General features: G+C 53.2%; 7 protein-coding genes and 1 non-coding gene across 8 annotated transcripts; 2 read left to right on the forward strand and 6 right to left on the reverse strand.

Moving 5' to 3' along the window:
- Positions 1-19: 19 nt before the first annotated feature.
- On the reverse strand, positions 20-2,065 carry NCU08707 (iron sulfur assembly protein). The gene is made up of 2 exons (XM_958475.3): positions 722-2,065; positions 20-636 (listed from the first exon to the last, which is right to left on the reverse strand). Exons 1-2 carry the CDS (start codon positions 1,626-1,628, stop codon positions 599-601), a joined length of 945 nt encoding a protein of 314 aa, XP_963568.3. The 5' UTR covers positions 1,629-2,065; the 3' UTR covers positions 20-598.
- A 431-nt stretch (positions 2,066-2,496) lies between these two features.
- NCU08708 (hypothetical protein) lies at positions 2,497-5,428 on the reverse strand. Its single transcript, XM_958476.3, has 4 exons — positions 5,123-5,428; positions 4,218-4,778; positions 3,805-4,130; positions 2,497-3,748 (listed from the first exon to the last, which is right to left on the reverse strand). The coding sequence occupies exons 1-4, from the start codon at positions 5,204-5,206 to the stop codon at positions 2,737-2,739; spliced, it is 1,983 nt and encodes a 660-aa protein (XP_963569.2). The 5' UTR covers positions 5,207-5,428; the 3' UTR covers positions 2,497-2,736.
- Positions 5,429-5,938: 510 nt separating this feature from the next.
- NCU08709 (hypothetical protein) lies at positions 5,939-9,896 on the reverse strand. The gene is made up of 2 exons (XM_958477.3): positions 9,459-9,896; positions 5,939-9,362 (listed from the first exon to the last, which is right to left on the reverse strand). Exon 2 carries the CDS (start codon positions 8,676-8,678, stop codon positions 6,669-6,671), a length of 2,010 nt encoding a protein of 669 aa, XP_963570.1. The 5' UTR covers positions 8,679-9,362; positions 9,459-9,896; the 3' UTR covers positions 5,939-6,668.
- Positions 9,897-13,824: 3,928 nt separating this feature from the next.
- Positions 13,825-14,326, reverse strand: NCU08711 (hypothetical protein; the record flags this gene model as incomplete). Its single annotated transcript, XM_958479.2, has 2 exons — positions 13,825-14,225; positions 14,281-14,326. 2 exons carry the CDS (start codon positions 14,324-14,326, stop codon positions 13,825-13,827), a joined length of 447 nt encoding a protein of 148 aa, XP_963572.2.
- A 1,234-nt stretch (positions 14,327-15,560) lies between these two features.
- On the reverse strand, positions 15,561-15,665 carry NCU15280. Its single transcript has one exon. It is a non-coding gene; the product is annotated as a tRNA-Met (tRNA).
- A 373-nt stretch (positions 15,666-16,038) lies between these two features.
- NCU08712 (hypothetical protein) lies at positions 16,039-18,136 on the forward strand. The gene is made up of 2 exons (XM_958480.3): positions 16,039-17,091; positions 17,194-18,136. The coding sequence occupies exons 1-2, from the start codon at positions 16,135-16,137 to the stop codon at positions 17,989-17,991; spliced, it is 1,755 nt and encodes a 584-aa protein (XP_963573.2). The 5' UTR covers positions 16,039-16,134; the 3' UTR covers positions 17,992-18,136.
- On the reverse strand, positions 18,090-19,892 carry NCU08713 (hypothetical protein). The gene is made up of 2 exons (XM_001728001.2): positions 18,779-19,892; positions 18,090-18,716 (listed from the first exon to the last, which is right to left on the reverse strand). The coding sequence occupies exons 1-2, from the start codon at positions 19,527-19,529 to the stop codon at positions 18,181-18,183; spliced, it is 1,287 nt and encodes a 428-aa protein (XP_001728053.1). The 5' UTR covers positions 19,530-19,892; the 3' UTR covers positions 18,090-18,180.
- A 2,147-nt stretch (positions 19,893-22,039) lies between these two features.
- Positions 22,040-25,754, forward strand: NCU08715 (hypothetical protein). The gene is made up of 4 exons (XM_958483.3): positions 22,040-23,938; positions 24,041-25,201; positions 25,268-25,346; positions 25,415-25,754. The coding sequence occupies exons 1-4, from the start codon at positions 23,914-23,916 to the stop codon at positions 25,638-25,640; spliced, it is 1,491 nt and encodes a 496-aa protein (XP_963576.3). The 5' UTR covers positions 22,040-23,913; the 3' UTR covers positions 25,641-25,754.
- Positions 25,755-25,781: the final 27 nt, after the last annotated feature.

The raw sequence follows: 25,781 nt of genomic DNA on the forward strand, positions 1-25,781 counted from the left end.
AAGTCATGATTAATCAGCCATCAAAAACCACAGCATGCGTCATTAGAGGGCATCGCAGGAAAAGGTACACAGTAGAATGCATGTAATCATGACAGCCAAAATATGGGATGAACCATTTATGCGTGCCAGATATCAAGTATGATGATAAGCCTCTCCATTGCTCTCCCTTGTATAAATGGTGGTGCAACAGGGAAAAGAGAGAAAAATTATACAGCAACACTACCGATAAGTAAAGAGGCCCTTGATAGAGCCGTCCATATCTGAGTTTACCAGAATGGAAAAAAAATAAGTAACAAGAACAATAAAGGGAATAATGCTCTCTACCCAAACGCCAGTACCCATGCTTTCGCCGAAAGAAAACCCCCCCAAGCGCGCGAGCGCTAACAAATGACGCAAAAAGACTCTGAAAGCTCCATACATAACTCTTCGGTCCTTCGTTCTCGATGCGCCAAGGGAGCCACTGAAGTGAAGACCGTCCCGTAGCTCTCTCTAAAGTCGTGTCGTGTCACGCATGACTGTCCGGCTGAAAGGCGCTTCGGCTTCCACGCCCGGCCCACCCCTAGCTTAACCGAGATTTAATATCATTCATGTCCTTTATTCATACCATGAATGACTCTCCACAACCGCATTGCTCCTCTGTTTTCCCTTTCATTAGCCACCATCCCATCCCAATTCCTTTCCGCAGCATCGAGGGAGAAAAGAGGGGGGGGTAAAAACTCACTAATATTAGGATTCCTGAAAACAAACCGCTGACTCAACTTATCCTCCACCCAGTCCATTTCACTGCCAATGATGCTGAAGAGCGCCTTGCTGTCAATCAAGACCTTGACGCCGTCTTGCTCCACCGTCTCGTCAAATGCCCCGGCCTTGTCCACGTACTCCAGGTGGTACGCCAGCCCGCTGCACCCCCGGTTGCGCACGCCGACTTTGATCAGCTTCGGCTCCGGCTGGTCCAGCATGGCGCGCAGGTGCTCGACAGCCGCGGACGTGAGGTTGATGGCGGCCTTGCGAGGGGCGCGCAGGCGGGAGGCGCGGGGGGCGGGCTTGGAGGGCGTTGGTTGCGTGGGGGCGGAGGAGGCTTGTGCTGCGGCGGCGGCGGCCTTGGATTGTTCTTGCTTGGGAGCAACGGGGGTGGGCTGAGAGGGGCTTGATGATGTAGATGGTGACGTTTGCGCAAAGTTGTTTAGTTGTTGCTGCTGCTGCTGCTGCTGCTTCGGTGGCGACGCAATCTTGTGAGGTCTTGTCTCGTGTACGCGCGGCATGGGCGGCTGGACGGGGAAAGCCATGGAGTCATTTCCGGAGCGCGGCGGCGATGGCGGGTGCGAGGGAAGAGTGTAGGACTGGAAAGCGGTGACGGCGGGTGAGGGCGTCGTGCTGAATTGGTGGCGCTGGGCGTGAGCGACGGTGCGGTTGCTGTTGCAGAGGGCGGACGAGAGCGTCCTCCTCGAAAGAATCCTTTGCGCGTTCATCTTGAGTAGAAGTGGTCTTGTTGTTGTTGTTGTGCTTGTTGTGTGATGTACAATCGCAGACGGGAAAGCCGGCGATAGTATGGCGGCGGTGGAAGTGATATGATGTACGGCGGCGGAAGATGAAGAAGAAGAAAGGGGAATTGCAGAGGTCAGGATCATAGGGCTGTGACAAGGCCAGACTTTTGGTGGTTAGGTAGGTTGTGTGTTGGGAAACAGCCGGGGCAATTCGGCTTTGTTCTTCCTCTGATGATGGTTCAGTTGTGCTTGGCGGGAATTCGACAGTTGGGTGCGGGCCAAGTTCAACTGAAGTCAAGTCAGCCGAGCAAGCAAACTGAGCCGGTACGTATGACACGGTGATGGGATGGCAATCTTGGCCCTCGGAGCCGCCCGGTAACCGAGTTGGCCAATCAGCATTCGCCCATTAGGAATCCCGCTGACAATCTGACTGTCTTGAACGATCCACATGTTTCGTAAGCCACGGAGGGTCCACTTATTATATGGGCTCCATCCATTCACACCCATCGGATTTGCCGTATCGACTTCTGGAACTCGCATCTCTCAGGCCACTCGCCCGTTCCCTCCTGCAGTGTCATTCCAGGTCTTCCATTTTGCCCCAGACAGAAGGACCCTGATGGGCACACGTCCCCCGGAAGTCCAGCTGTCAGGGGAGGCATGGAAGGGATGGAAGCGGAAAGGGGGAGGAGGGCAACAAATGCGCCTTATCTGGTTGGTCGCCCTATCAACTTCCAGCCCTGGAATCAAGGGGGGATTGCTTCGAACCCCCTTGTTCGGAATGGACCCCTTTGTTTACTTTTCGTCTTGATTCGGTCAAGTCAGGGGCACGACAAGGACAGCTGGGTCCATCGTGCTCAGGGGCAATGACATCACTCCTCTCTACCCTATAGTGTACTACATACACGTAGGTCGGTGTGTCCCCTCCACAAAGTTGAAATCTGGGGACAGCTCCCTGGAGAAGAAGACAAGTCTCCATCACGATGGTAGTACCATACCATGTCCCACTCGCATCAGGCACAAGAGTACCTGCTATGTTCTCGTCCGTTCAGTCCAGTCCATCTGATATTGGCCGATTGGATATTTGGGCTTCAAGCCATTAAGTAGGTAGTGTACATCATCCTCAAACACAATCTATCCCATACATCGCTAACAGAACAAAACAAAACTAAACAAAACAAACGCCTTTTTCCATCTCAGTCTCATTAGTGTAAAAAACCAAACCATTTCCCTACCACTACCACATCCACATCATTCACTCCCCACCCACCAACGCCCTCACATCCCCCACCGCCTCCCTCGCCATCTTCTTCAACAACCCCCTCTCATCCGCCTCCCTAAACCTCTCCCAGCTATCCAGTCCCTCCTTAGCCTGAATGCTCAACGTCTCGTATCCCTGCTTAATCACCTCGGCAACCTGCACGCTCGTCAACTTTTCCTTACTACTACTAGCCCCTGAAGCCAACATATCCTTGTAGTGCGCCGACACATTCACCAACGTATCGATGCTATTACTCTGTCTCTTCTTCAGCCCGTACACATCCCTGAACTTGACCAGCACATCGCCCATCTCAACAATCTTGTAAAACAGATCGTCGTAGGCTGCCGATGTCGGCAGGAACGATTCGCCTGACGAGAGACCGAGGGCCAGGGTGTTGACTACCAGATCCAGAAGCGTGTCGAGTTGGCCTTGTTGTCCACCTAGCAAGGTCTTGAGGTCCGAGGCGTACGTGGTTAGGAAGCGGATCAAGGACAAAAGAGAGCGGAAGAGTTCGTGCCAGTGATACTCGAGGCGGGAGCGGGAGCGGGACATGTAGCTGATAAGTCGGAGGAGGATGCCCACGCAGAGGGTGTACAGACCGACGTCGAGCCGGCGGCGGAGGTTGTGGTTGACGGCGTCAATCATGGTGTCGAGGACGGCGGTGGCGAGGACGCGGTCGCCGGACACGTGGGGGAGGTAAGGGGAGCGTTGGCGGCAGAGACGAACGGGGTGCTTGTGCTCGGGCTCGGAGCTGCAGAGACGTTTGCACAGGACGGGGTCTTCGATTAGGAGGCGGATGATCATAAGGTTGAGGTGGCTGTAAAGGGTGGTGCGTTGCGATAAGTGGGCGTGTTGGAGCATGTACGAGGTTATGGAGAGGAAGCTTGAGAAGGGTGGTTCGTCGCCTTTGGCAAGTGGTGGGAGGGTGACAAGGTTGTGGCAAAAGAGCTTATTAGCGTGGGTAAAGTCGTATGTTGCTAGGAGGACGGCTGCTTCTTTGCCAGGCCTGTTCTTGTTAGTCCTTGTATCTCCTCAACCCTCCCCTGGTGGATAGTCACTTACAGCGCCGAAAACATCCTCTTTTGGGTCTCCGCATCATACACAGGTTTCTTGTGCTTATTCAATCTCACCAACCCAATCATGCTCAGCGTGCCCGCTATCGACCATCCCTCCGGCAGATCCTCTTGTACCGCAACATACTGCCCTCGTAACGTCAAACACGCCTCGCCCACGGCTCTGATAATTTTCTGTATCGTTTGCTCATTGACAAAGTCGTTGAGCCGCATCTGGTACGGGTTTTGAAACTCGAACTTGTTGTAATTAGCAAGAAGTCCGACCAGTGTGAACGGCCGAACAATATCTTGTGTCGTCTCGGAGTCTTGTATAAGCTGTTATTTTCTGTTAGTCAGCCATTTGCCCTCACTTTCCTATGGCCTCCCTCTCATCCAAACCAACCCGGGTCATTCAGAACTCACCTTCATCAAAGCAGGAAACATATCCCTTTGGATGAAATAACTCCCCAACCCCGTCCCCCACGCCCCCGCCGTAACCGCCATCGCCACCTCCACCGCCTTGCGCCGCACCTCTATACTCGTCGCACCTGCATTTCCGCTGCCACCGCGCACAATCCCATCCAAAGCCCCCACAAATTCCCCAAAGACATGGTCGACACTATCCAGTCCCGCAAGCACCTCGATGATGTCCGAGCTTGGATTCGTGTACTTCTTCCCTAGTATGCTGACAAGGAACACCGATAGCGTGTCGAGCGCGTTCGCTTGCTTGTTCTGACTCTGAGTCTGACTAGAGGCAGAGGCGGACGAGGAAGGCCTGGTGGGCTTGAGCGCGCTTACGGCGCGGGAGAAGAGCTGCTGGGTTTGCGCGGAGTAGAGATGGAGCAGGTCGGAGGCGGAAATGGGGTCGAGGATTTGGCGCAGGGAAGAGCGGGCGGGTTTGAGGATGAAGAACTCGGCCCAGAAACCTTCGGTTTGGGTGGGGGAGTGGTAATGCGAGTCGAGGTCTTCGTCGTGATCGTGGTCCTGTTGATCGGTGGGCGAGAATAGGTCAGTATGTATGCGTGGGTCGTTATGATATGGAATGGTGTTGCTTGTGTAGTCGCATTGCGCGCGCGCGAGGATTGAGAGAGTCGGTTGCCTTGGGCTAAACAGGAGTTATGAAAACAGCGAGGCGGCGATCGCGACATGACAACTATCGAGGGGCAGGGGCGCGGGCGCGCGGGGCATGTATGTGATGAAGCACGGAGAGGGAGAGGATTGACGAGGGTGACGTTAACTAACCTACAACGCAGTTGACGTTAGCTTCTCCTTTCTCCAATTCCATTGCAGAATACCCGCCGGCAGCAAGACATCAGACGCTCACATACCTTGAATAACTCCTGATAAAGCTGCACTATCTTGGCCTGGAACGCCTCCGGCCGAGGCTGTTGCGTAAGGGGGGATTGCTCCATCCCGGCCCGTCCGCTGCTTTGCGCTGTGCTGGCGTCGCGATAATTCGTCGTCGTAGGGTAGATGGCGGTTCGTAATAGTGACACCGTAACCGTAACGGAGTCGGGAATGCGCAAAGTCGGTGACAAGGTGAAGCAAGGAAAAGGGCTGGCCGAGTTTGGGTAGTTTGCGGGACGGGGCACGGAGGGCGGGAAGGATGACGATGATGATAAGCTGTTGTTTTAGCGAACGATAACTGAACACAGTGATGCTGCGCGCGGCGTCCCTGCTCTTTGGTAGCTGCCCTGGTCGTTCCGGCAGCGGCAATGCCTAAGATTGAGAATCTCAGCTCCATCCCTGGCTGCAGTGACAAAAGGTGGGTCACCCGTCCAATCGACTACAGTGGATGCCTTCAGTTTTGGGTTCCCACAGTCCACTACCTGTGTATAAACACTGTGCCTCGCAGCCTGGGCGGCCCTGGCTCCATTTTTCCCATAGGGCTGAATAGCTTCAGTTCCGATCCCGTTTTCAAAACACACCCAACCCGACGGCTCCAGTTTGGCACTACTTCTAGGAACAGCTTGATAGGTTTGCCTCGCTTCCTCGCTTATTTAGTTCAAGGGCCGTTCCGTCTGCCGTCCGCACCTGGTTAAATTAGCTTGGTGACATCTGTTGACTTTTACCTCGAGACGACATGACTCGGTTACCAGAAACAAGGGACGACAGTGATTTTGAGATTTGAGGCGACGTGATTTCTGGTCCATGTTAAGTTTATTGTACTAGTGTCGTAATTCTTCGAATAAGGAATATTGGTTCACAATCCCTTGTTATTGACCCGTTACTTCCCCCTCCGACTTTATCTGTGGTGTTAGCCTAGAAGCTCCCCATGTGTTGCTTTGCTTCGTTTTGTGTACTATTTCTATCGTCCTCGGGCATCGTCAAGTTCAGTAAGACGAATCGCTTGAATCGACAACGGAGCCAGACTCCATGCTCAAAGCACACAAAAGAACAACTCATCCCAGTACGTCATGGCCATCATATACAGTCTACTTTCGTTTGTTGTCCCATTACCATTCCCACTCAAAACAAACTGCGGCCCACAGGAAGGGATACTAGTCATAAGTCGTACTCATCAAAAATAACAGTCAAAGGCGGTTAATGTTGTGCCCGTCGTGCACATGCTTTTGTGTCGGAACAGTAATTCATGTTGCCGCTAACAATAGGGAATGTTGTCCCGTCGAATACCATACCAAGCAAGAATTAATAAAGGACGCCCTGGAACAATGACAAAATAAGCTTTGATCGCGACGCTAAAAAATGCAACCCAAGAAAAGTGATCGTCGTGGTGATGTACCGCTAGTGTAGGCACACATCGAGTCTCCACTCCGCACGTCATCTTTTCCATCTTGAACGTTCGACTCGTCCAACAGAGGAACGAAAAGCCATGACGCAAACCAAAACAGTAGAGGCAATAGCCAGAAGACCTTACAGTCCCCAACTACCTCTTCTTTCTCGCACGCCCCAAGCCAGCGGACTGATGGCATCCAGGTCGGGGTGCTGCCTCGCCCACTCATAAATGTACTTTTTGAGCGCCTTCCACCGGGGGCACCTATTCTCCTCGGGAGTATCGTCCTTCTCTTCGCTATCCAGCATAATGTGGCCGGTAGCCTTGGCGGTACCGCCGGGAGTGACTTTAGCATCCCCATTGGTCTTCCTGTCATCGCCACCCCAGAGATTCTCCATAATCGCGTAGTCGTCGCGCCCTAGTTCTTCGACGGGAATCCGACTGATCTTGCCAAGTTCCTCGTCGTATTGTCTTGCTAATGCGGGATACCCAAGTGAAAGGTAGTTGTACACTTGTGTGACAAAATGGTCGTCAAACTCTGCGGCAATCTTCTCTTCCAGATCGGCAGCCGCCTTCTCTTTCTTTAGTCTCTCTTCAAGACCTTGCAAAGGAAGCATGTGGAGGCCCTTGCGCTCGTTGTTCTTGGTGCGATGCTCAGGGTGTGACCAGGGGGGAATTTGTAAAGATGTGTTCTTCGTAAAACCATCAGACGGGGTTCCTTCTGCGCTTAACTCGGGTGGTGTCGACTGCCCAAAGGCTTGCGCGAAGGGGTCACGAGGTGAATGTGAAGGATAAGGGGTGCTAAGATACTGTGGTCGCTCAGCCGGGATGATATGCTCGTCCTTGTCATGAGCAAAGCAGTATCCACGCCAGAGACCCCGCTGCTCACTGGGGTCCCGGTTCTCATCCTCTTTTGTTGTTTCCTTCTCCAGATCCCATAAATGGTCTGGTTCCAGCTTGGTGTGTTTGGGGGACTGGCACATCCTGAATACCAAGTCCTGGCCGAGCATCGGAGGTGAAGCCTTCACCCGTTGTCGGTGCTGATTCCTAGCACGTTCCAACGACATGTCTCGCTCGGGCTCGGCATACGGCTGGAAGGCATATCCATGGCTTCCAAACGCAGTGTCTGGGGGTATCTGAGCTGGGGAGGCATAAGGCATATCTGCAGCCTTCCCCAAAGGCGCCGACGGTATGTATGGCATGAAACTCTCGCCTATTGGGCGACGAGGGGGCGATTCGGGTGGGATGTACGGCATGGCGGATTCACCAATGACAGGTAGAGGTGACTCAGACCGTATCAGTGGCATGTGAGATTCACCAATCGGGCCCCGGTTGGCAGGTGATGGTCGTGATGCCCAGAGAGGGGAACCGGTGAGAGGTGACCTAGGAGCAGATGTCAGGTTCATCACATCGTTGAGTGGCTCGTCAAAGCTCATATTGTCCAACTCGAGAGTCGAGACTCTTTCTGGCTCAAAATCACGTTTGGCCTCATTCTCCAACATCTCGGCATGTTCCTGCATCTCTTTGAAGGCCCAACTGATGTCTTCCTCGGACGAGTTCCGACGCGAAAGATAAGTAGCCCAGGGACCTCTCGTCAGGGGTCGTCCTCTCGTGGCCATCTCGTCGTCCTCCGAGCCTTCGCGAACGTAAAAGTGTTCAGCGCCACCTATGCGCTCACTACTGTTCGGGAAGGCACTCATGGCCATCTCTTGCATTTTCTGAGCCTGGGCATCCCGGGCCACCAGGTCGAAGAAACCATCGGCAATCTCATCGTCACACGATTCTCGACGGGAATGGCCCTTTTTCCTCTGGGCAGGGGGTGTAGGCGATGCTATCGATGTTCCCTGCCCAAGCCTCCTCTTAGCCTTGGCCTTGGGCGCATAAATGTGGTTCGTGTAAGGAGTAATGTCTGTTTTATCGGTGGGTTTGGTGGCAGGGCCTTCGTCGCCAACGCGGCGGGATCTTCGTACGGAGGATTCGACTAGCTGAGGAGCGAACCTTCGTTTCTCGCGGGGTGGCGGTGATGGTGAGCGCGGCGACGGACTAGGTGTAAGTTCGCCATTTGGCATTGCTTTCCTGTAGCGCTCAAAGGTGGTCTCGACGGGTATGGGCGTAAACTTTCGTCTGGGCCGTTCTCGGGAGGTTGCCATTGTGTCGCTTCAGAGATTGGATGAAAAGGAAACAAGACGATACGACCGAGCTTGCAAGCTCTGCGACGGCTCGTATGTCGCAAGGGGGCACGAACGGTGCGGTTGCGATTTTATGGTTGTGTGTTTGACCGGGAGGGCGCCGAAATCGCAGTCTGTTGGTGCAGAGATTTTGAGTCCAACTGCGGAGGTCGCGGAGGTACGGCGGGCTGCTGCTGGTTGGGGGAATGTTATCTTTTGTTGGCCCCCTCTCTTTGCGGATGGCGTCGGCAATGGTGGGATTAATGGTGGTTTTGGTAAATTGATATGGGTGTGGTGGGTGCCGCGGCGCGCTGATAGAGGAGCGATGCAACCAATTCCCCCGGTGGTGGCGTGTGCCGGGAGGTTGTGGAGGTGATGGTGAGTGATGCTTGTTGCTTAGCCGGGGATGGGATCGGGGGTTTGTGTCCACGGATGAGACAATGAGGAGCGCACGAGGTCGGGAATCGTCAAAGAAGTCCAGCGTCGATCGGACAGTGGTGCGGCGGCGCTCGAGACAAAGGGCGGCTTTTGTACGTCTGTCCAAAAAAACAAAAACAAAAACAAAAAATAAAAAAGGAAAAGGGGTCGGCTGATGATGTGGTCGGATCTCGGGATGTCGTCCAGTTGTATCCCTGGTCCCTTTAAGGTCGAGGCTGGAAAATAAATCTGGTAAGGGTTAACGAATGACGAGAAGGCGGTCACTGGGTACCTAGAGTGACGGGGGAAAAAAGTAATTATGGCAATGAACATCTGAGCTCTTACGGGATTTTGACGGGGGAGACCAGGTATTGCACCCGGCAGGACCGGGGTTGGTTCTCTGAAGATGGTGATTCACGGGGGAAGAGCAAACGGAAGGGCCCAGTTCGATTTCCAGGGACCAGCGAGTTGTGGATTTCTGGTGGACCGGCTGCGTGAGCTGTGGAGAGTCGACTGGCCTGTCGCAAGATCGATCGCTGTTCAGGGTCCGACTCTCGTGCACCGTGATTTCCTTTAGGTGGTCATCATCCGTGGGAGCCGAGATCGCTTCACAGTTCCTCCTCCAGTTTGTTGTTCACGTTGTGTGACATTTGTCTGTTATTCATGGAAAGAAAAGAACAGAAGAGAAGAAACGACGTCGACGATGGCCTTGTGAGACTCGAGATAAAGGTACGCAATACTCTTCACTTATTCGTGTTGTGTAAGGCGCCACCTCAACCTATCTGTGTCGCAACCAAGGCAGTACAGACCTATGGATGGATGTCGGGTACAGTAGGTCGTGAATGCTGCAGACAGTCAGATATCGGCAGTCAGCGCAATTGGAGAGGTGGAAATAACGAATACAAAGAACCTACGGGCGCCGCGGGATGGAGTTGGATGGCTGGCGTCCTTCAATGTCTCCCCACAGTGCAAGACGCAAAAGCTGGCTCTTGGTCTACCCCGCGTAGCCGGCATATTCAGGCATGGTCAGGCCTGTTCCAGAAGGGCTTTAGGCCAAGGGAAGGCGGTCAGTCGGCAGCGGGTCTGAGCCCTGTCACAGTGTTTGGTGAGAACCACACATGGCGGCTACTTTGACACAGTCAGATTCGCTGCACTCAGTCCGACCTGCGTGAATCTTCTCAAGTGAGCGCCTGCCACTCATCCGTCGGTCGCCTCCACGCCTCCTGCTGCAGCCAGTGGTGATGCTCCTTCCAGCCGTCTTCTCCTGTGATCACCAAAACATTATGCAGGGCAACAACGGCACCATGGTTTTTCAGGCGGGGACTGTCGTATCTTTACCGTATTATCCACGCTGACAGAGGGAAACGGCAAGGTTTCCGCTGCATTTGCGTCGCATGTGGCTGCAACTTGTGATGGCTTTGTTGTCTTGGTTTTGGAAATCTCCAACGCCTCACTCTGCAGGTCTCATTCCTGTCCCATCTCCTCGGCTTTTTAGGTCCAACGGGAACATCGTGATTGACGGAATTTGTGTTTATGGTAGGTCGCGAATTGCATTCCTATTGATGAGGAATCTTACACACTGGGCAGCAATCAGTGGGATTCCCGTTACACTTTCCTGACTGTTACCGTAACAGTGTCAGATCGTAAACATCCCTCACGGCGGAACCCAAAGTGGGACGCGATTACCCTGCATCTCACCGACCCGACCTTACCATCCACATCACCACCCAACCGTAACATCGTGAAGAATCACGTCAACCTCGAGAAAGGAAAACTTTTTTCTCCTGGACATTCCAGCCTTTGCTCAAAGCATCTTGGCGGCCTGCGCTACGGTAGGTACTGGCGGTCTAGAACCTCTTAGCAGCTCGAGCTACCCCAGCAAAAGCTTGATAACCCTGATGGCCAGCTCAGGTACCGACAAGGCCGCCTCAAGCGCCAGTTCCAAACGGGCAATGTGTCGTGATACCAGTGGGCACTTTTTCCCGTCAAGTGACTCGGGCCATGGTCACATTGATTACGGCATCTGATGAGGTGATGCCGGCATTGGATCTTTCGCTTTTCTCAGAGCGCCCTTGCAGCCGCTTTGCCGTAGCCATGGCGATAGCGACTCGGGCGGGCTTCTCATCGTCTTTCAGGAGCTCACACTACTTCGCCTCAGGAAATGGGCAGATTTCAAAGTGAAAGTGAAACCTCCGAAGCCTCTCTTCACTTTCCGAGGCAATATGGGCGTCTATCACCCACAATCACCTTCCACTATCACCGTCACGCCAAGGCCGTGGTGCTCGCTAATCTCTCGTTTCTGGAAGCCTATTGCAGCCCTATCGGTATCAGACAGCCACGGATTCGCCAACCACTGTCACATCGGGTGGGCCCGTTGGTTGATCAGAACGCCAATCTTTCGCTTTATCAGAAGCACCGTGGGTGGCAAGTCGTAAACAAAAACGGGTGGTATTGTCCGAAACTCGCCGCTAACCACCAGTCTTTTAACGAGTTATTCGCCCGTCATCTTTCACAAGCGTCGAATGACCGTTGAAGGAAGCCGAAAGTCCGGGGAAAGGTCCAAGAGCGAGACAAGGGGAGTTTAAGGTATTTCTGGGGAAACACGGGCAAATCTTGGAGAGGAGAACGGCTCGTTTGTGCTACGCGGGGCTGGCGAGCTGCAATGAGAGACAATCACAAAAGCAGCTATCGTGAGCATTTAGTGAGCAAGGTCCCCCCAATGTCTGTTGGCCTCGTGGGGTGAGGGGCTTTGAAAGGTCTCGGGAAAGCAGCCGGGATGCAGCGTCAACCACCAGACCTTTAACAGCCTCGTTTCTCACTTTAGGTCGGGTCACCATGTGCTGGTGTGCTGGGAAACGCCCACTTTTCTCACCGTATCTTAATTTAATTATTTCTTTTAGGTTGTCGACATTCATCAACGAACCGACCATTCCCATCACCTCAGGACACCCAGTAGCTGGGTGCCAAAGCAATGCACCCCCAATCCTTGGCTCTCCCGGGCTCAGCTAAGCTTGGAAAAAAAGCTCCTGGCGTCCCACCACCACCACTGGAGACGGCGACTGGACCAGCACCGGATGTCGGTCGAGTACCAGTGCAATGAACCACAAACACTACCTTCAAAAACTACCTACCTACCGGATGTCGTGGTACGGCAGTACGTAACTCTGCCATACCTGTCGTATCGCGTTACCGACCGAAGAAGGGCATCGTTGCACCAATTCCTAGACTCAGCGTACCTGTGTTTCACACAAGCCACACGCAGCACGAGATCCTCTCGTGATGTCTCCCACTCCTTCTCATTGGGCAGAAAATTAACCCATGGTTGGAATCAGCACCAATGGAAAGACTAATTGCTTTGACACGGACCTTCTTTTGAACAGAAATCACCACTTTTTTTCGCGAGTGACCGTGTTCTTAGACCTTTCTAGCAGACCGCTTTTCTTTTCTGGTAGTCAGGATTGAACATGGTGAGACACGGAGGTGTCAGTCGCAAGATGCCGATGACATAGGACAGTATCCTGGTCCGAACCGGTCTCAAGTTCTTCGACACGGAAATAAGACGACAATGCCATGATCGGTACCCATTTGTTATTTAAGCCTCAGTTTATTTTGGATTGAAGCTATTTCCGCCTGGGAATTTACGACCCCATCTACTGGTCAAGTCTGATACGATTGCGCCGCTGCAATTTATAAAACACCAAAAGGCGCGCCTGATATCCTGTGTTCCACCTTTTGACTCTTGGTCCGTATCAGCTGCCCATCAGTAACTATGATGTTTCTCAGCGTTCACCAACACTTGATCAATCGGGTAGCATGTACTCTTGTTCATTTTCCGTCTTACCGTCAATCTCTCTCTCCCTTGGGCACAGCACTTCCGCTCACTCACTCGGTACCTCAGTATGTCTTTACAGACTTCCAATTGAACCCTTTTAAAGTGTATACTTTTGGTTTGAAGCTCTTCAAACATGACGAACAACTCGACGATCAGGCAAGCAAGCTGGCAAACAACCCCCGGCACTTCCTCAGCACTTCCCCAGATTCTCCCCAGATCTTGGCTCAATGCTAAGCTTTGTGACTACAGTATGTGGGGTATCAAGATGGTGGATTCACAGGGAGCGATCATCAATTATGTCAGTGTCGGTGATCCTTCATCCTCGAGCAGCTCAGGACGGAACTCCCCGAGGTGGAGCCTCTAGACTAGGTGTTAGTGTACATAGTAGAATCACACACACATTCCAAATCCGATGTGCATCGACCGGGTTGCGGGGTCGTCTGAAGGCAGATCGATGATCCCGAAGATCTGGGGAGTTCGAATGAACAGTAAAAAGGAGGTTCTAGTCCGGGGCAGGGCTAGGCCGGGCTAGGTAAGAGGAGTTGGGCAAGTCTGGGCATTACAGTCCAGTGATGAAGCAATGCTGCCACTTCTTTTATGCTTTCCCATACATCAATTACAATTCTCGCGGCTTCGTAAAGTCTAAAGGCTGTCTCAAAGATCAGCGGTAACCGATTCCCTAGAAAGAATCGCCGCCATATACGAGCCGTGAGCCGTAAGCCTCGAGCTCCGAGTCCGGACTTCTCAACTTTTCGGTGCAACACTCCGATCTTTACTTCTGCGGCCACATGCAGCGCCTCCGACTTTGGTGATCTTCTTCCGACTTCAAGAAGCGAGGGTCTCACGTCAGTTCCTAAGGGGGTACGCTGTTCCACTGTTTCAAGTTGATGTCTCGCTAGGAACTTCCGTTACCGAGTACATGTAGTATGACATCCCGTCGGTGAGCGGTTCGTTGTAGGATTTAAGTCGTTTCCCGACGTCACTACCTACGTAGACACCGGTTGGCGGTTGCACGGGACACACCGAACTGTGCAGTGATTGTGAACAACTACTTAAGTAATAGTGATCCGTTACACGGCAGATTTCTGGAAGGGGGGTATTTGCCATATTAGGATCAGGTAGAGGTAGTCGGACATTCGGAGTTCCTGGGGAGTACTTTCCACTTTTCCATCTGGGCAGACATTTGGCAGGTACGTCGGAGTCGCGGACCACAGAGATACATATACAGTACTTTCCTTTTTTGCGTTTGAGTACCTCATCCGATATCGCGAAGATCGTAGCTTCATGACGAGGATAAGTACCTATCTCAGGTTGCTACCATATCTTGACACTCACCCACCTCGCGGAATACGTGTGTGGGATGGAGGAGGCTCGTGGCCATAATGGACCCGTAGCACCGCGTTATTCCTGCCGTTTGGACGAGCAAAGAAATTCGCGATACGGCAGTCGAGCTTGCTCTGTCTAGAGGTACGTGAACTCCATTGATCCAGACTCCGGAGAAGTCGAAGGTTACTACATATAGATCCAATGTGCGATCTAGGAAGGCAGTACATCTCCCTTACCTAACCCAGTCCCTTTGCGCCTACCTTTTCACCTTGTACTGTTCTTGACTTCTGACCAAGCTGACGAAATCCGCGACCAGAATTGAGAAGGATTGACAGACTTCAAGTTCAATACTCAAGAGCTTCCTAGGTAACAACCTCCAGTCCCTCGAGCCGTAGGAAATGAAGAGGTTTCGCATGATTTGGCGGCAATCGCGCTGATGCCCAAGCCCTTCAGGAAAGAACAAACCCGAAACAGGCGGCCAACCAACCATGATCACAGCTCGTGACTTCATATGGGTAGAAGCGACCGGACTGGCAAGTGCAATTGGATCAAAGAGCCATGGATGCCTAAAGAAACAGCCTAGCGCGTTCCTTCTCTTTCTCAGTTCATTGTTCGGAGTTTTCCGTGTCCGCCTGCGCAGGAACGACTTGCTGCTGCGCCGGGGCACCTCTTCAGCAACTTTGCAATTTCCATCATTCTCAGCTCAGAGCTGAAATATCTGATTTTCCTTTACTTATGGACGGTTGTGAAGTAGTCTCTTGCGTTCCAGTTATCCAACCACTCGACAGCGCCGAACCGTTGACGGTAGAGGTACTCATGCGTTTATGGTGATAAGAAGGATACTCTACTTGGCCATCATGCTCAACAACAAGGCGGTCCAGGTAACGAGGTAGAAATCTTGCTACCGCTTAAGACACATAGAGCATGACCGCGGTCGGTGGGGTGTCCGCGTATACTGGGATGATGATGCTCTATATTGCCCATGGTTGTGATCCTAAATATGTCGACATTTTCATTCCCGATATCAGCTCGAGATATCAACCACATCATTCTTCGTCCACATCTATCGCGGATGAATAAACAAAGGGTGAGCATGAGGATACAATACTTGGGGGTATGGTATGGTAGAGAAGAGGGTTGAAAAATGGCCCTACTCCAGGTCGCCCTCAACCCCCAAATAAGATGAGAAAAAAAACAAAAAAAAAAAAAAAAAACATCACAGCCCGCTGGGAAAGCCTAATTCAAGGAGAGAAGAGCAAAAAGATGTCTCGAAAAAATACAAAAACAATTGGGACCTGGGAGGCTCGAACTCCCGACCTCAGGATTACTCTGATGTTAAACCAGATCATACTGTAGTATGAGACCTGCGCGCTAGCCAACTGCGCCAAGGTCCCTATTGTTGAGGTAGCAATTGTGAAAAAGCTTTCATAAGCATAGACACCAGCTTGAGTTGTGCTGCAACCGTGACAACAGTAGAAGGAAATTCGATACAGTCTAGCGACGACGCCAGAACTTGGAATCAAAATTTATATATATTGTAAGGTTCAAACCTTGATCACCTGAAATAGAGCAAGGACTGGGATGAGGGCATTCCCAGTGTTAAAGTGCTCGCTGCGTGCCGCGGATGTCAAAACTAGCGCCCGTTGCACTGTCGCGATTACTGTGCCTTATCGTGCAGTTCGTCATCGACCCGCCCGAAATTCCCCTGGAGATCGCCGCCGATAACCGCGAATGTTGCCTCTTGATACCTCTTAATTTCTGTTTCATCGTCCTCTTGTTTTCTTTCTTTCGTACCTCCTCCTTTTGGCGCAACACCTTCGTTCGCTTGAACCTCCCTGGGCCCTCGCCATAAGCTTCAACCCCATGCTCTGCACCCGTTCCCTTTGCGCCGTGCGCACAACCGCCAGCAACCCGGTCTCAACCCTCTCCGCACGATCATTATCACACTCCTCCCGCGTAAACTCTGCCGCCGATAACTCTTCCAAGCCTCTCAAGTCCGAACCCGATACAAACAACAACTCAAACCACGACGTAACCTCCGATCGCAAGCCCACCGATTCTCAAAATGACACCACAACACTGCCTACGTCCAAAGATGCACCTCCCCCACCCGACACCGAGGAAGAACAAGGTCCCATGACCCGCCGTCTCGCCCAAGCAACCGAAGACGCCCTCCTAACCGGTGGCCGCGCCGGTCTCCGGGCCATCGAAGAAGCCGGCTTCGACGAAAACCTGCGCGACCGACTCCTAGCCAAAGTGGCCTCTGCCAAGTTCGCCTCCGAGCACGCCTCCGCGCTCTCCGAAGTCGGAATCACCTCTTCTGGCCACAGTCGTATTCCCGAGTCCGCGGGGCAAGGCACACGATCGATTGCTTCCTCGCAGGCGTGGACGGGCGAGGAGTCAACGGAGGACGCGGTGTTGAGAATGTTGAACGATGCACACAAGCCGCTCGGGAGGGAGGCGAGGGGGAAGCCTAAGATACCTAGCCCGGTGGTGGATATGCGGATTAAGCGGCAACCGCAGATGAGTGCGGGGAGGAGGGTGGCGAGCGCGAGGGAGAAGGCGCAGGCGTATGTGGATATGGAGTTGCCCAAGGCCGAGTCGATGGGACTGACGGAGGAAGAGCGGGAGGAGTTGCGGCGGGAGTTTAGGGAGCGGTTTACGCCGGTTGCGAGGGCGATGCCGAATACGGTTTCGGGGCTGGCGGCGTTGGCGAATGAACGGATTGAGAACGCGATTGCGAGAGGCCAGTTCAAGAATATACCGAGGGGCAAAGGGGTGGAGAGGGATACAAGGGCTGATAATCCTTTTATTGATACTGTGGGTTTTCCTTTCTTTTTTACGAGTTCGCTCTTGTTTCTCGTGTGTTTGTCTGCACTGCGTGCCGTGTCGCGCCGTTGACTGACAAGAGATGAAAAACAGACCGAATACATAATGAACAAAATGATCAAACGCCAAGAAATCGTCCCCCCTTGGATCGAAAAACAACAAGAGCTCATCAAAACCGCCGAGTCCTTCCGCAAGCGACTCCGCAACGACTGGCTCCGCCATGCCGCCCGGATGATCTCCAGTCGGGGCGGCACCCTAGAAGACCAAATCCGTCGAGCGAGCGAGTACGCCCGCGCCGAAGAGATCCACAACCCCCGAAGGCGCAACGTGGATCAGATATCCGTACCGACCAACTCGACAGAAGATCCCGTCATGGTCAAGATCCGGCAGCAGACGCCGGACGTTTCTGCCACTTCTGGGAGTACTAGTCAGGAGCCAGCAGTAGCAGCAGCAACAGCAGTAGCAGCAGCCGTAGAAACACCAACGCCAAAAACCCAAGAACCCGAAATCTCCTTTACCAAACCCTTCCGCGACCCGTCCTGGGAAGCAGCCGAGCGCTCCTTCCTTGAACTGTCCATCACCAATCTGAACGCCATCACGCGGTCCTACAACTTGATGGCGCCCGAGTTAGCCAAGAAGCCGTACTTCAATTTGGATCGGGAATTGAACAACTGTTTTGCGGACGTGGCGCCGTTGATTGCGCAAACGATCAAGGAGAGGGCGACGAGGCCGGCGGGAGGGAATATCGCTGATGCTATGGCGTATAAGAAACCAGATGGGATTTTGGGGAGGTTTACGGGGGATGGAAAGGGGCAGAGGGTGTATGAGAGGAAGGAGCCGCAGTATGGGTTTAGAGAGTTTTGGAGGGATTTGTGGCGGAAGGACACGTAGTCGACTACCTACCTCTACGGGGAGAATGACAACACAGGTTGGCCACTCTAATTATAACATGGAAGCACATGCGGACATCAGTCTGGACAACCAAGATGCTGAGGCCTCCTGAATGTCAGGGAAAAGGAAGAGATCATGTTCATTCATAAGGCCGTTAGGTGAGGGTATCGGACCAGCCGATGGCGTGCCTCACTGAGTACTATCCGTGCTCTGCGTGCTTTGTGACATACCAGCCCCAGACTTCTCACCGTTACCGCACGCCGCCCTCATCATCGCCTGTGCCATTTCCTTGAACAGCTCCGTTTTGATCTTTGCCGCCAGCTCCTGTCTGAGCTCTGCCTTCAGTTCCTCCTTGATCTCCTGGCGCATCTCGTCCATTAAGCCCTCTCGCATATCGGCCCACAACTGCGACTGCTGCTCTTCCGTCTTCTCCAGCACAAGCTCCCGCGTCTCGCCGAACACTTTGTCCTCCAACTCCCATCGCACATCATCCATGTCATTGCCGATTTTATCGTTTACATGTTCGATAATGTTCTCGATTTCCTCCGTATCGCAACGGCATGGAGTGTGATCACACCGAGAGTCGGCCACCATCTTCTCGAGGTGTGCAACGCGACTTTGCAGATCGGCATGGCGCTTGGCTAGTTGAGCGAAGGCAGCGAGGATGCGCTTGTCGGTGGTGGTTGAGGGAGATAGGGATTCACTGGTTCGCCGACGTTTGCGGTCTAAGAGGCAGCGCGTTAGTAACCTGATGAGATAATGATGTGAGTGAGCGCAGAGAACATACCAGACGGAGTTATCACTTGCGCCGGACTCTGGAGAGAGTCATCCTTGGTATATGCCGGCGCTACTTCTTCTATCGTTTGCTGCACAAGTTGCTTTCCTGTCTCGTTGCTGGGACCCGCGCCGGGCTTTGCGATCACATCTAAGTCCAGAGCGTGACCGCCAACACCCTTATACAATTTGCGTAGATCCGCCCGCACGACATCTGTCCTCAACCGGGACCTGACATTGATAGACGAGAAGACCGACGGTAGCAAAGACAACTGATGCCGAGTCTCTAGACCCAAACGGAGCATTTCCAAGTAGATAGTAAAGCTATGAACGGTGGCGAGGGCTTTCAAACTGTCCAATACAGCTTTTGATTTTGGCTTCGGTTCCAGTGGCATATTGTTTGGAACCACTAAGCTGGGCAACTGTGCCATAGTAAAGCGTAAGCGAATGGATTTGTTGGAAGATTCCTCCATGCCGGGGATAGATGGATGATTGCAAACTTCATGTTCGATGGACTGGATGTTCTCGGGGTAGATGAACAGGCGAAGATTCCTTTTGAGGGCCGTGTCGGCCTTGAGGTACACAAGGCCATGCAAAATGAAGAGGCCATGCCGTTCTGAAGTATCGACGTGAAGGTCCAAAGACAGGTCGAAAGTGTGTTGCACATCATGATTCGCGTCCTCCCATACAACCACGCTGTCCCGATTCGACATATCAATTTTGCAGTGCCATTCGTCGTCGCTCGAGTCAAGCACGGCCGACATGATGTCGTCGTCATGGTTGTTGACGAGAATGTCGGTTAGCTCGTCACGAAGGTTGTCCCCGTCGTTCAACCCACTCACCTCCCTTGGACTGTTAGCCGTAAGCACGGTTAAACATCATGGTCATGGTGCTGGTGTAGTGATGGTGCTGTGTTGTGTTGGTGCTATGCTAGGCGCGCGGTGAACATGACAGAGGGGAAGGGGCAGACCTGCCGCTCACCCGTGACGACGCAACTGTCCATCAGTTCCCCCAGACGGAGGTGGAAGAGTGCTACAGCAGCAGCATCTGCATCCACGGCCTATCGAAGAAGCCCCAGTCCTTTCAGCAAGCAGTTATCCTGCTGAGTAGGAGTTGGCAAGTTTTTATAGCTTCTCGACCCGGGTTACACATACTTTCAGAAGTATCGCGCGGTTGAGACGGACGGCTATGTACCACATCGGATACACAGCACCAGATCTGGTTCTGAAGAGATGGGGAAAGCCCCGCCGTTCACCCGTGACGATGCAACTGTCCATAGGTTCCCCCAGACGGAGGTGGAAGAGTGCTACAGCAGCAGCATCTGCATCCACGGCCTATCGAAGAAGCCCCAGTCCTTTCAGCAAGCAGCTAGCCTGCTGAGTAGGAGTTGGCAAGTTTTTATGGCTTCTCGACCTGGGTTCCACGCACTTTCAGAAGTATCGCACGGCTGAAACGGACGGCCATGTGCCCTGCCGGACATACAGCGCCAGGACTGGTTTTGAAGAGATGGGAAAGTCCCGCCGTTCATGCGTGATGATGCAGTTGTTGATCGGTTCCCACGAACGGAGGCAAGACAGCAGAGGATGCTACGCCAGCAGCATTCTCAACCCGCGGCCTATCAAGAGAGCCCCAGTCCATTCAGCAGGAGTTGACCTGATGATTGAACCCCAAGGCTTCTCGACTCGTGTTCCACGGACCCCCAATGCATCATCCAACATGAAACAGATTGCTCTCGAGTGACAATGTAGCCGTCGAACGGTTCCGCACGAACGGAGGCAAGACAGCAGAGAACGCGACGGCCAGTCTCGTCTCTGCCCGCGGCCTATCAAGAAAGACCCAGTCCTTTCACCAGGCATTGTCCTGATGATTGGAACCAGTGCTTCTCGACCCGTGCGGCACGGAACTCCAGTACATCGCCACAGAGAAACGCTCCGGCCATGCATCCTGCCAGACACATGACCTCGAGACTGGGGCCTTGGTGGTGATCATCCTGCCGCTCTTGCGTGACATTGAACTGTCTGAGGCTTCCCAACACTCGGAGGTAGACAGGGAGCGCTATGGTCCGCTAACTCTCTATCCACGACCTATCGAGAACCCCAGTCCTTCCAGCAGGTGGCTAGCCTGTGGGTAGGAGTTGGCAAGTTTTTACGGTTCTCGACGCGTGGGACGCATCCTTCCAGCTATTGCCAGGCAGAAACGGGACGGCCGTGTGCCCAAGAACACACAGCACCAGGAGTGGAAGGGGGGACGGCGGGGGAGAGGGAAGGGAAGTGTGGTGAAAGGATAAGGCGAGGCGAGAGGAGAGGGATAGTTGGGTTATGAAAGAGAGAGAATGACCTGGCGTCGGTGATGATAGTCCCGCCGCTCTGGCTAGCCGACACGGCTTACTGCGAGATTCCCACGATGCGATAGCCCGTCAAGCACCCCCGTCCTTCCACCAGGCGTACGTGATGGGTAGGAGTTGATGGACTTGATATGACTCTCGAATCGCGGGACGCTCACTTCAGTGTGTCGACGAGGAAAAACGGACCGGCTATGCATCCACGTAAGCGTGGACTCACGGCACCGGTACTATCAGGCACTGACCCTGGGAAGGAGAATGGTTGTGTTGAACTCGGTTCATCGTCGCCGCGATTGTTGGCTCCGCCGTCGGGCTGGTGTGAGGGAGGAGGAGTACCAAAAAGAGAATAGAAAGAAGAAGAAGGAGAGGAAGAAGAGGGAGATGAAGTGTGGGTCACCGGGGCCGCCATGGGAAAGGGGAGGAGGAGGAGGAGGAGCCGAGGAGGGCCGGGATGAAAGGTCGATGGAAAAGATGGAAAAAGGTGGGTGGGTGGGATTGATGACGGAAGCAAACTGGATTGAGGGAGGAGACTTCTCATTTTGCCCAAGGGGAAGCCCAGCCCTTTTGTGTGCGGGTGCCCGTGCGCTGCTCGGCTTGACCTCGAGCTGTGATTGGCTTGCTGCGGAGATCCACTTGTCGGCGCGCCCACGAAAGGCGTGTGCGATCACTAACGTGATTGTGTGCTGATCTCTGCAATTCAAGTTAGAGAATGAACGTTCAAGCTTCAGTGGGTCAAAGCCACTTGGCCTCCAGCGATACGTCCCGTCCCGCGTCCAACATTGCAGTGTGCTTGCGGAAGGCTCCAGGCAACCAACTCCCCATCAACAAATCAACGCCATTGTTGGACAGTCAAAAACACCAGAGTCAACAATCATGATCACGCAAATACCGAGACGCTTCGATGATACGACCGATTTGATACCACTTTTCTGTAAACGCCGTAATGGTTGAATTATCTTGACGCTGTTCCAAGAGTCACATGACTGCTCACAGGCGGTCCCATCAGCCACAGGGAATCACCAGCCACAGATCTCACTAGCCACTCACATCAGTTGCTTTCCCCCAGGATATGTCAGGGTTAGGGTCATGATGATGGCTCTGTCACCAACAAGACAATGTCACTCCAGTCATTACTCACAAACTGAGGGTCGAGTTTTGAATGTCCAAGGATTTCATCCTGGCGTCCATGTATTTTGACGTCCGACGCAGCTACGATCATTTCATCAACAACAGGTCTGCTGGTCTTGAGATGGGTGAACAACACCGGCACCAGAGCAGCGCTGGACACCTGGGACAGGCAGTCAGCACAGAACAGCAAGCCAGAGGGAAGAAAGCATCGTGTGCTGACGGTATCATGATGCATTCCAGGCCTTCAAAGCGATAATCTGCCAGTCCACACATTCACTGTCACGGGCGATCTGGCCTGCCTGCCACACGCAGCAGCCGCCCCGGCTTGATCGTCAAATATGGCAGAATAGCTACCGGCTGATTGCAACCTCTTCCCAAACCAACCGAGAACGAGCAGCAGCATCCACGGTTCAATAAATGGCGATTTCAGGGACGGGGCATCGTTGTTATGTCTCACAGCAGGTGGACTCCCACGGTTTCCGCCCTGGCACAAAAGTGTCTCAAGCAGGCCCCTAAATAGGTAGTGGTCTGTCAAACATAGTCTGAAGAAGCAGATAAAAGGGCAACGACAAAAGGAGGATTCAAGAAGACAGAGCATTGAAGCCATCAAGCAACCAACGAATCACCTCACTGCCGAAACAAAGAAGAGTATCCAGGGCGTCATACATGACCGCCGAGACCTCGCTAGACATTCACGCCTATTTGCTTCCAGAAGGGAGAAAAGCACGTTAAACCTATTACGGACAAAGGCGTTGATCTTTCCTAGCGACTGCTACCAGACACCCCAAACCCCCGCACTCTCCAACTCCTCCTCGAGATGGCCTCGTGGTCCAGCCATCCGTTCCGTCGACACATCCACCACCAACCCGCCAATCTGGTCTCGGACAGCTTGGCGCACCTTGGCTTTGACCTTTTCGCCGCGGGGAACCATCACCAAAATGCATTTGCCGAGCCTTCTCCAAAATGCTTCATCCATGCGGTTGGATGAACAGGAAATGGAGGGTGTCATGTTGGTTAACGCCACCGCCCAACTTAGGGAGGGCTCATCATGTACCGGTTATTCTCAAGCGGAGGAGGGGGAAGGAGACAACGTAACCGTAAGTGACGGCGAAGAGACGGGCGGCAGAGAGAATGTCACAATGCAGAGCTGAGCTTGCATGCCGCAAGCTGTATACCCAATGTCACGGCTGCCAGATAATATCCAGAAAATGTACGCATCTGGCATGAAGCCGCTAAGACGTGAACGGACAGACAAGTTGACAACAAGGGGTGACAAAAGGGGACCCAAGAGCAGGAAAGCGTGTGTCGATGATATATAAGCTAAAAGCACGCTGCGAAAAAGGGTTCTTGCAAATCCTAACTCTTTATGCCTTTTATCAACTGCAGACAATCTGAATATTCCATTCCTACCGCTATCTACAGTTGCAACAAGCTTTTCGGCTAGCGGGTTGGCAACGGGAGATACCGCGAACCGGAGCAAATGTCCGTTGTCTTGTTTGGGTTTTCTCCGATTGTTCATAAGGGGTAAACCCGCCGTCAGCTATCCACCCACCTGTGTCTGCCCTGCCCCGTCTTTGTCATTGTCTTATATACCCTCGAAGATCAATCGACATCACCTTTGAGCCGTCAGGGTTCAACTATCACAGTTCAGGTCGACCTCATCACATAACGACATCAAAATGGGGGACCTAGAGAAGGAAGTCGGTATGTCAGCTCTTTATACTACCCTATCCATTATCTTCACCAACCCCTACTCATATTTGTACCCTGTCAATGTCATTATTCAACCTCACTAACACATACCAGCTCTCCATCACGAGCAAACACCCAAAGACGCCGCCTCCTCTTCCAGCACCTCCCTCCCCGAGCTCTCCTGGACCGACGCCGAAGAGACGGCCATCCGGCGCAAGATTGACTGGCACTGTGTCCCCATTGTCACGCTTCTGTACATGCTCTGCTTCCTCGACCGAGTCAACATCGGCAACGCACGCATCCAAGGTCTCGCCACCGACCTGCATCTCGAAGGGACGCAGTTCAACTGGGCCCTCTCCATCTTCTACATTATCTATCTCCTATTCGAAGTACCAAGCAATGTCCTCCTCAAAGCGCTCGGCCCCCGGTTCTACCTGCCCCTGTTAGTCTGCGGCTTCGGACTGGTATCCCTGTGCACGGCCTTTGTCACGAATTTCGGCGGGTTGATGGGCGCCCGAGCGGTACTCGGTGTCTTTGAAGGCGGCGCGATGCCGGGTATGGCGTTTTTCCTCAGCACTTTCTACAAGCGGGAGGAGTTACTGTTCCGCATCGGGATCTACGTCTCCGCGGCCTCCATCGCCGGGGCGTTCGGTGGCTTGTTGGCCACGGGCCTCTCGAGGATCCCGGAGTGGGGAGTGGCGGGCCACACGATCCACACGTGGAAGAACATTTTCTTCTTCGAGGGGCTCATCACCATACTTATCGGGCTGGCGGCGCCGGTTTGGATGCCTACCGACCCAAGGACGGCGTGGTTTCTGAATGAAAGGGAGAAGAGCATCGCGGCGGAACGGCTAGTCAGGGAACACCGCACGGATCCTGCCCAAAAAGTTGAGTGGCGCCATGTCAAGTTGGCGGTGATGAACGTGCATAATTACACGTGCGGGATCGGGTTCTTTTTGATCAATATCACGGTGCAGGGACTGTCGGTGTTCTTGCCGACCATCTTGAAGGATCTGGGATGGCAGAATACCAAGGCCCAGTTGTATAGCGTGCCGCCGTATGTGTGCGCTTGCTTGGTCGCCATAGCGGTGGCGTATGGGAGCGATAAGAGTCGGCAGAGAGGCATTTGGCTGGCGGCATTTTCGGTGCTGGCGTTGATCGGGTTCGCGATTCTGAGGTGGGTCAGTCAGCCGAATGTGAGGTATATGGCTGTCTTCTTTGTGACGGTTGGCGCGTTCCCTGGTGGGCCCGGGTTCCTGAGTTGGGCGATCAACAGTAAGTCGTCCCTCGCTTGGCATGATTGATACAGTGGTGATGGATGGGAAGCTAATGACAAGCTAGATTCGGCTGGACCAGCTGTTCGCGCGGTTACCAGCGGTTATGTTGTGACATTAGGGACTATTGGCGGTATCGTTGCTACGTGAGTTTTCTCTCTACGTTTTCCCCTTTTCCTAGGTCATGGAACTAACTCAGACATGCCTTTTATAGCTGGACCTACGTCCCAAGCGATGCCCCCAAGTACCACACCGGCCACACCATCAACCTCGGCGGACAGATTGGCGTCGTATGTCTGTCCATCTTTGGCATCCTCTACTGTGCATGGGAGAACCGCGCCAGGGCAGCAGGCAAGAGAGATCACAGGCTGGAGGGTCTGACGGAGGAGGAACAGGAACACTTGGGGAACAGACATCCGAGGTTCCATTTGTGGACTTGAAGCATCGACCATTGTCCTTTACCCGGGCTGGGTTTCGCTGGTGTATGGCCTCAACTTGCCAATGTCATATATCTTCTCTCTTCGTGCTAATGAATATTTGAACATAACCCCTTATCTCATTACCTTGGTATGTACGGGCCC

This window comes from Neurospora crassa, linkage group II, assembly GCF_000182925.2.
Source record: "Neurospora crassa OR74A linkage group II, whole genome shotgun sequence".
Taxonomy (NCBI): domain Eukaryota; kingdom Fungi; phylum Ascomycota; class Sordariomycetes; order Sordariales; family Sordariaceae; genus Neurospora; species Neurospora crassa.

Excerpts from the sequence above, each read along its gene's own strand:
- NCU08707 (XM_958475.3), bottom strand. The coding sequence starts at position 1,628 with ATGATCCTGACCTCTGCAATTCCCCTTTCTTCTTCTTCATCTTCCGCC. Across the intron at positions 637-721 it reads TTTCAGGAATCCTAATATTA|AGGAGCAATGCGGTTGTGGA; the intron begins GTGAGTTTTTAC and ends AAGGGAAAACAG.
- NCU08708 (XM_958476.3), bottom strand. The coding sequence starts at position 5,206 with ATGGAGCAATCCCCCCTTACGCAACAGCCTCGGCCGGAGGCGTTCCAG. Across the intron at positions 4,131-4,217 it reads TGTTTCCTGCTTTGATGAAG|CTTATACAAGACTCCGAGAC; the intron begins GTGAGTTCTGAA and ends AGAAAATAACAG. Across the intron at positions 3,749-3,804 it reads AAGAGGATGTTTTCGGCGCT|GCCTGGCAAAGAAGCAGCCG; the intron begins GTAAGTGACTAT and ends TAACAAGAACAG.
- NCU08709 (XM_958477.3), bottom strand. The coding sequence starts at position 8,678 with ATGGCAACCTCCCGAGAACGGCCCAGACGAAAGTTTACGCCCATACCC.
- NCU08712 (XM_958480.3), top strand. The coding sequence starts at position 16,135 with ATGCTCTGCACCCGTTCCCTTTGCGCCGTGCGCACAACCGCCAGCAAC. Across the intron at positions 17,092-17,193 it reads ATAATCCTTTTATTGATACT|ACCGAATACATAATGAACAA; the intron begins GTGGGTTTTCCT and ends GATGAAAAACAG.
- NCU08713 (XM_001728001.2), bottom strand. The coding sequence starts at position 19,529 with ATGTCGGCCGTGCTTGACTCGAGCGACGACGAATGGCACTGCAAAATT. Across the intron at positions 18,717-18,778 it reads GCAAGTGATAACTCCGTCTG|ACCGCAAACGTCGGCGAACC; the intron begins GTATGTTCTCTG and ends GCTGCCTCTTAG.
- NCU08715 (XM_958483.3), top strand. The coding sequence starts at position 23,914 with ATGGGGGACCTAGAGAAGGAAGTCG. Across the intron at positions 23,939-24,040 it reads GGACCTAGAGAAGGAAGTCG|CTCTCCATCACGAGCAAACA; the intron begins GTATGTCAGCTC and ends AACACATACCAG. Across the intron at positions 25,202-25,267 it reads CCTGAGTTGGGCGATCAACA|ATTCGGCTGGACCAGCTGTT; the intron begins GTAAGTCGTCCC and ends ATGACAAGCTAG.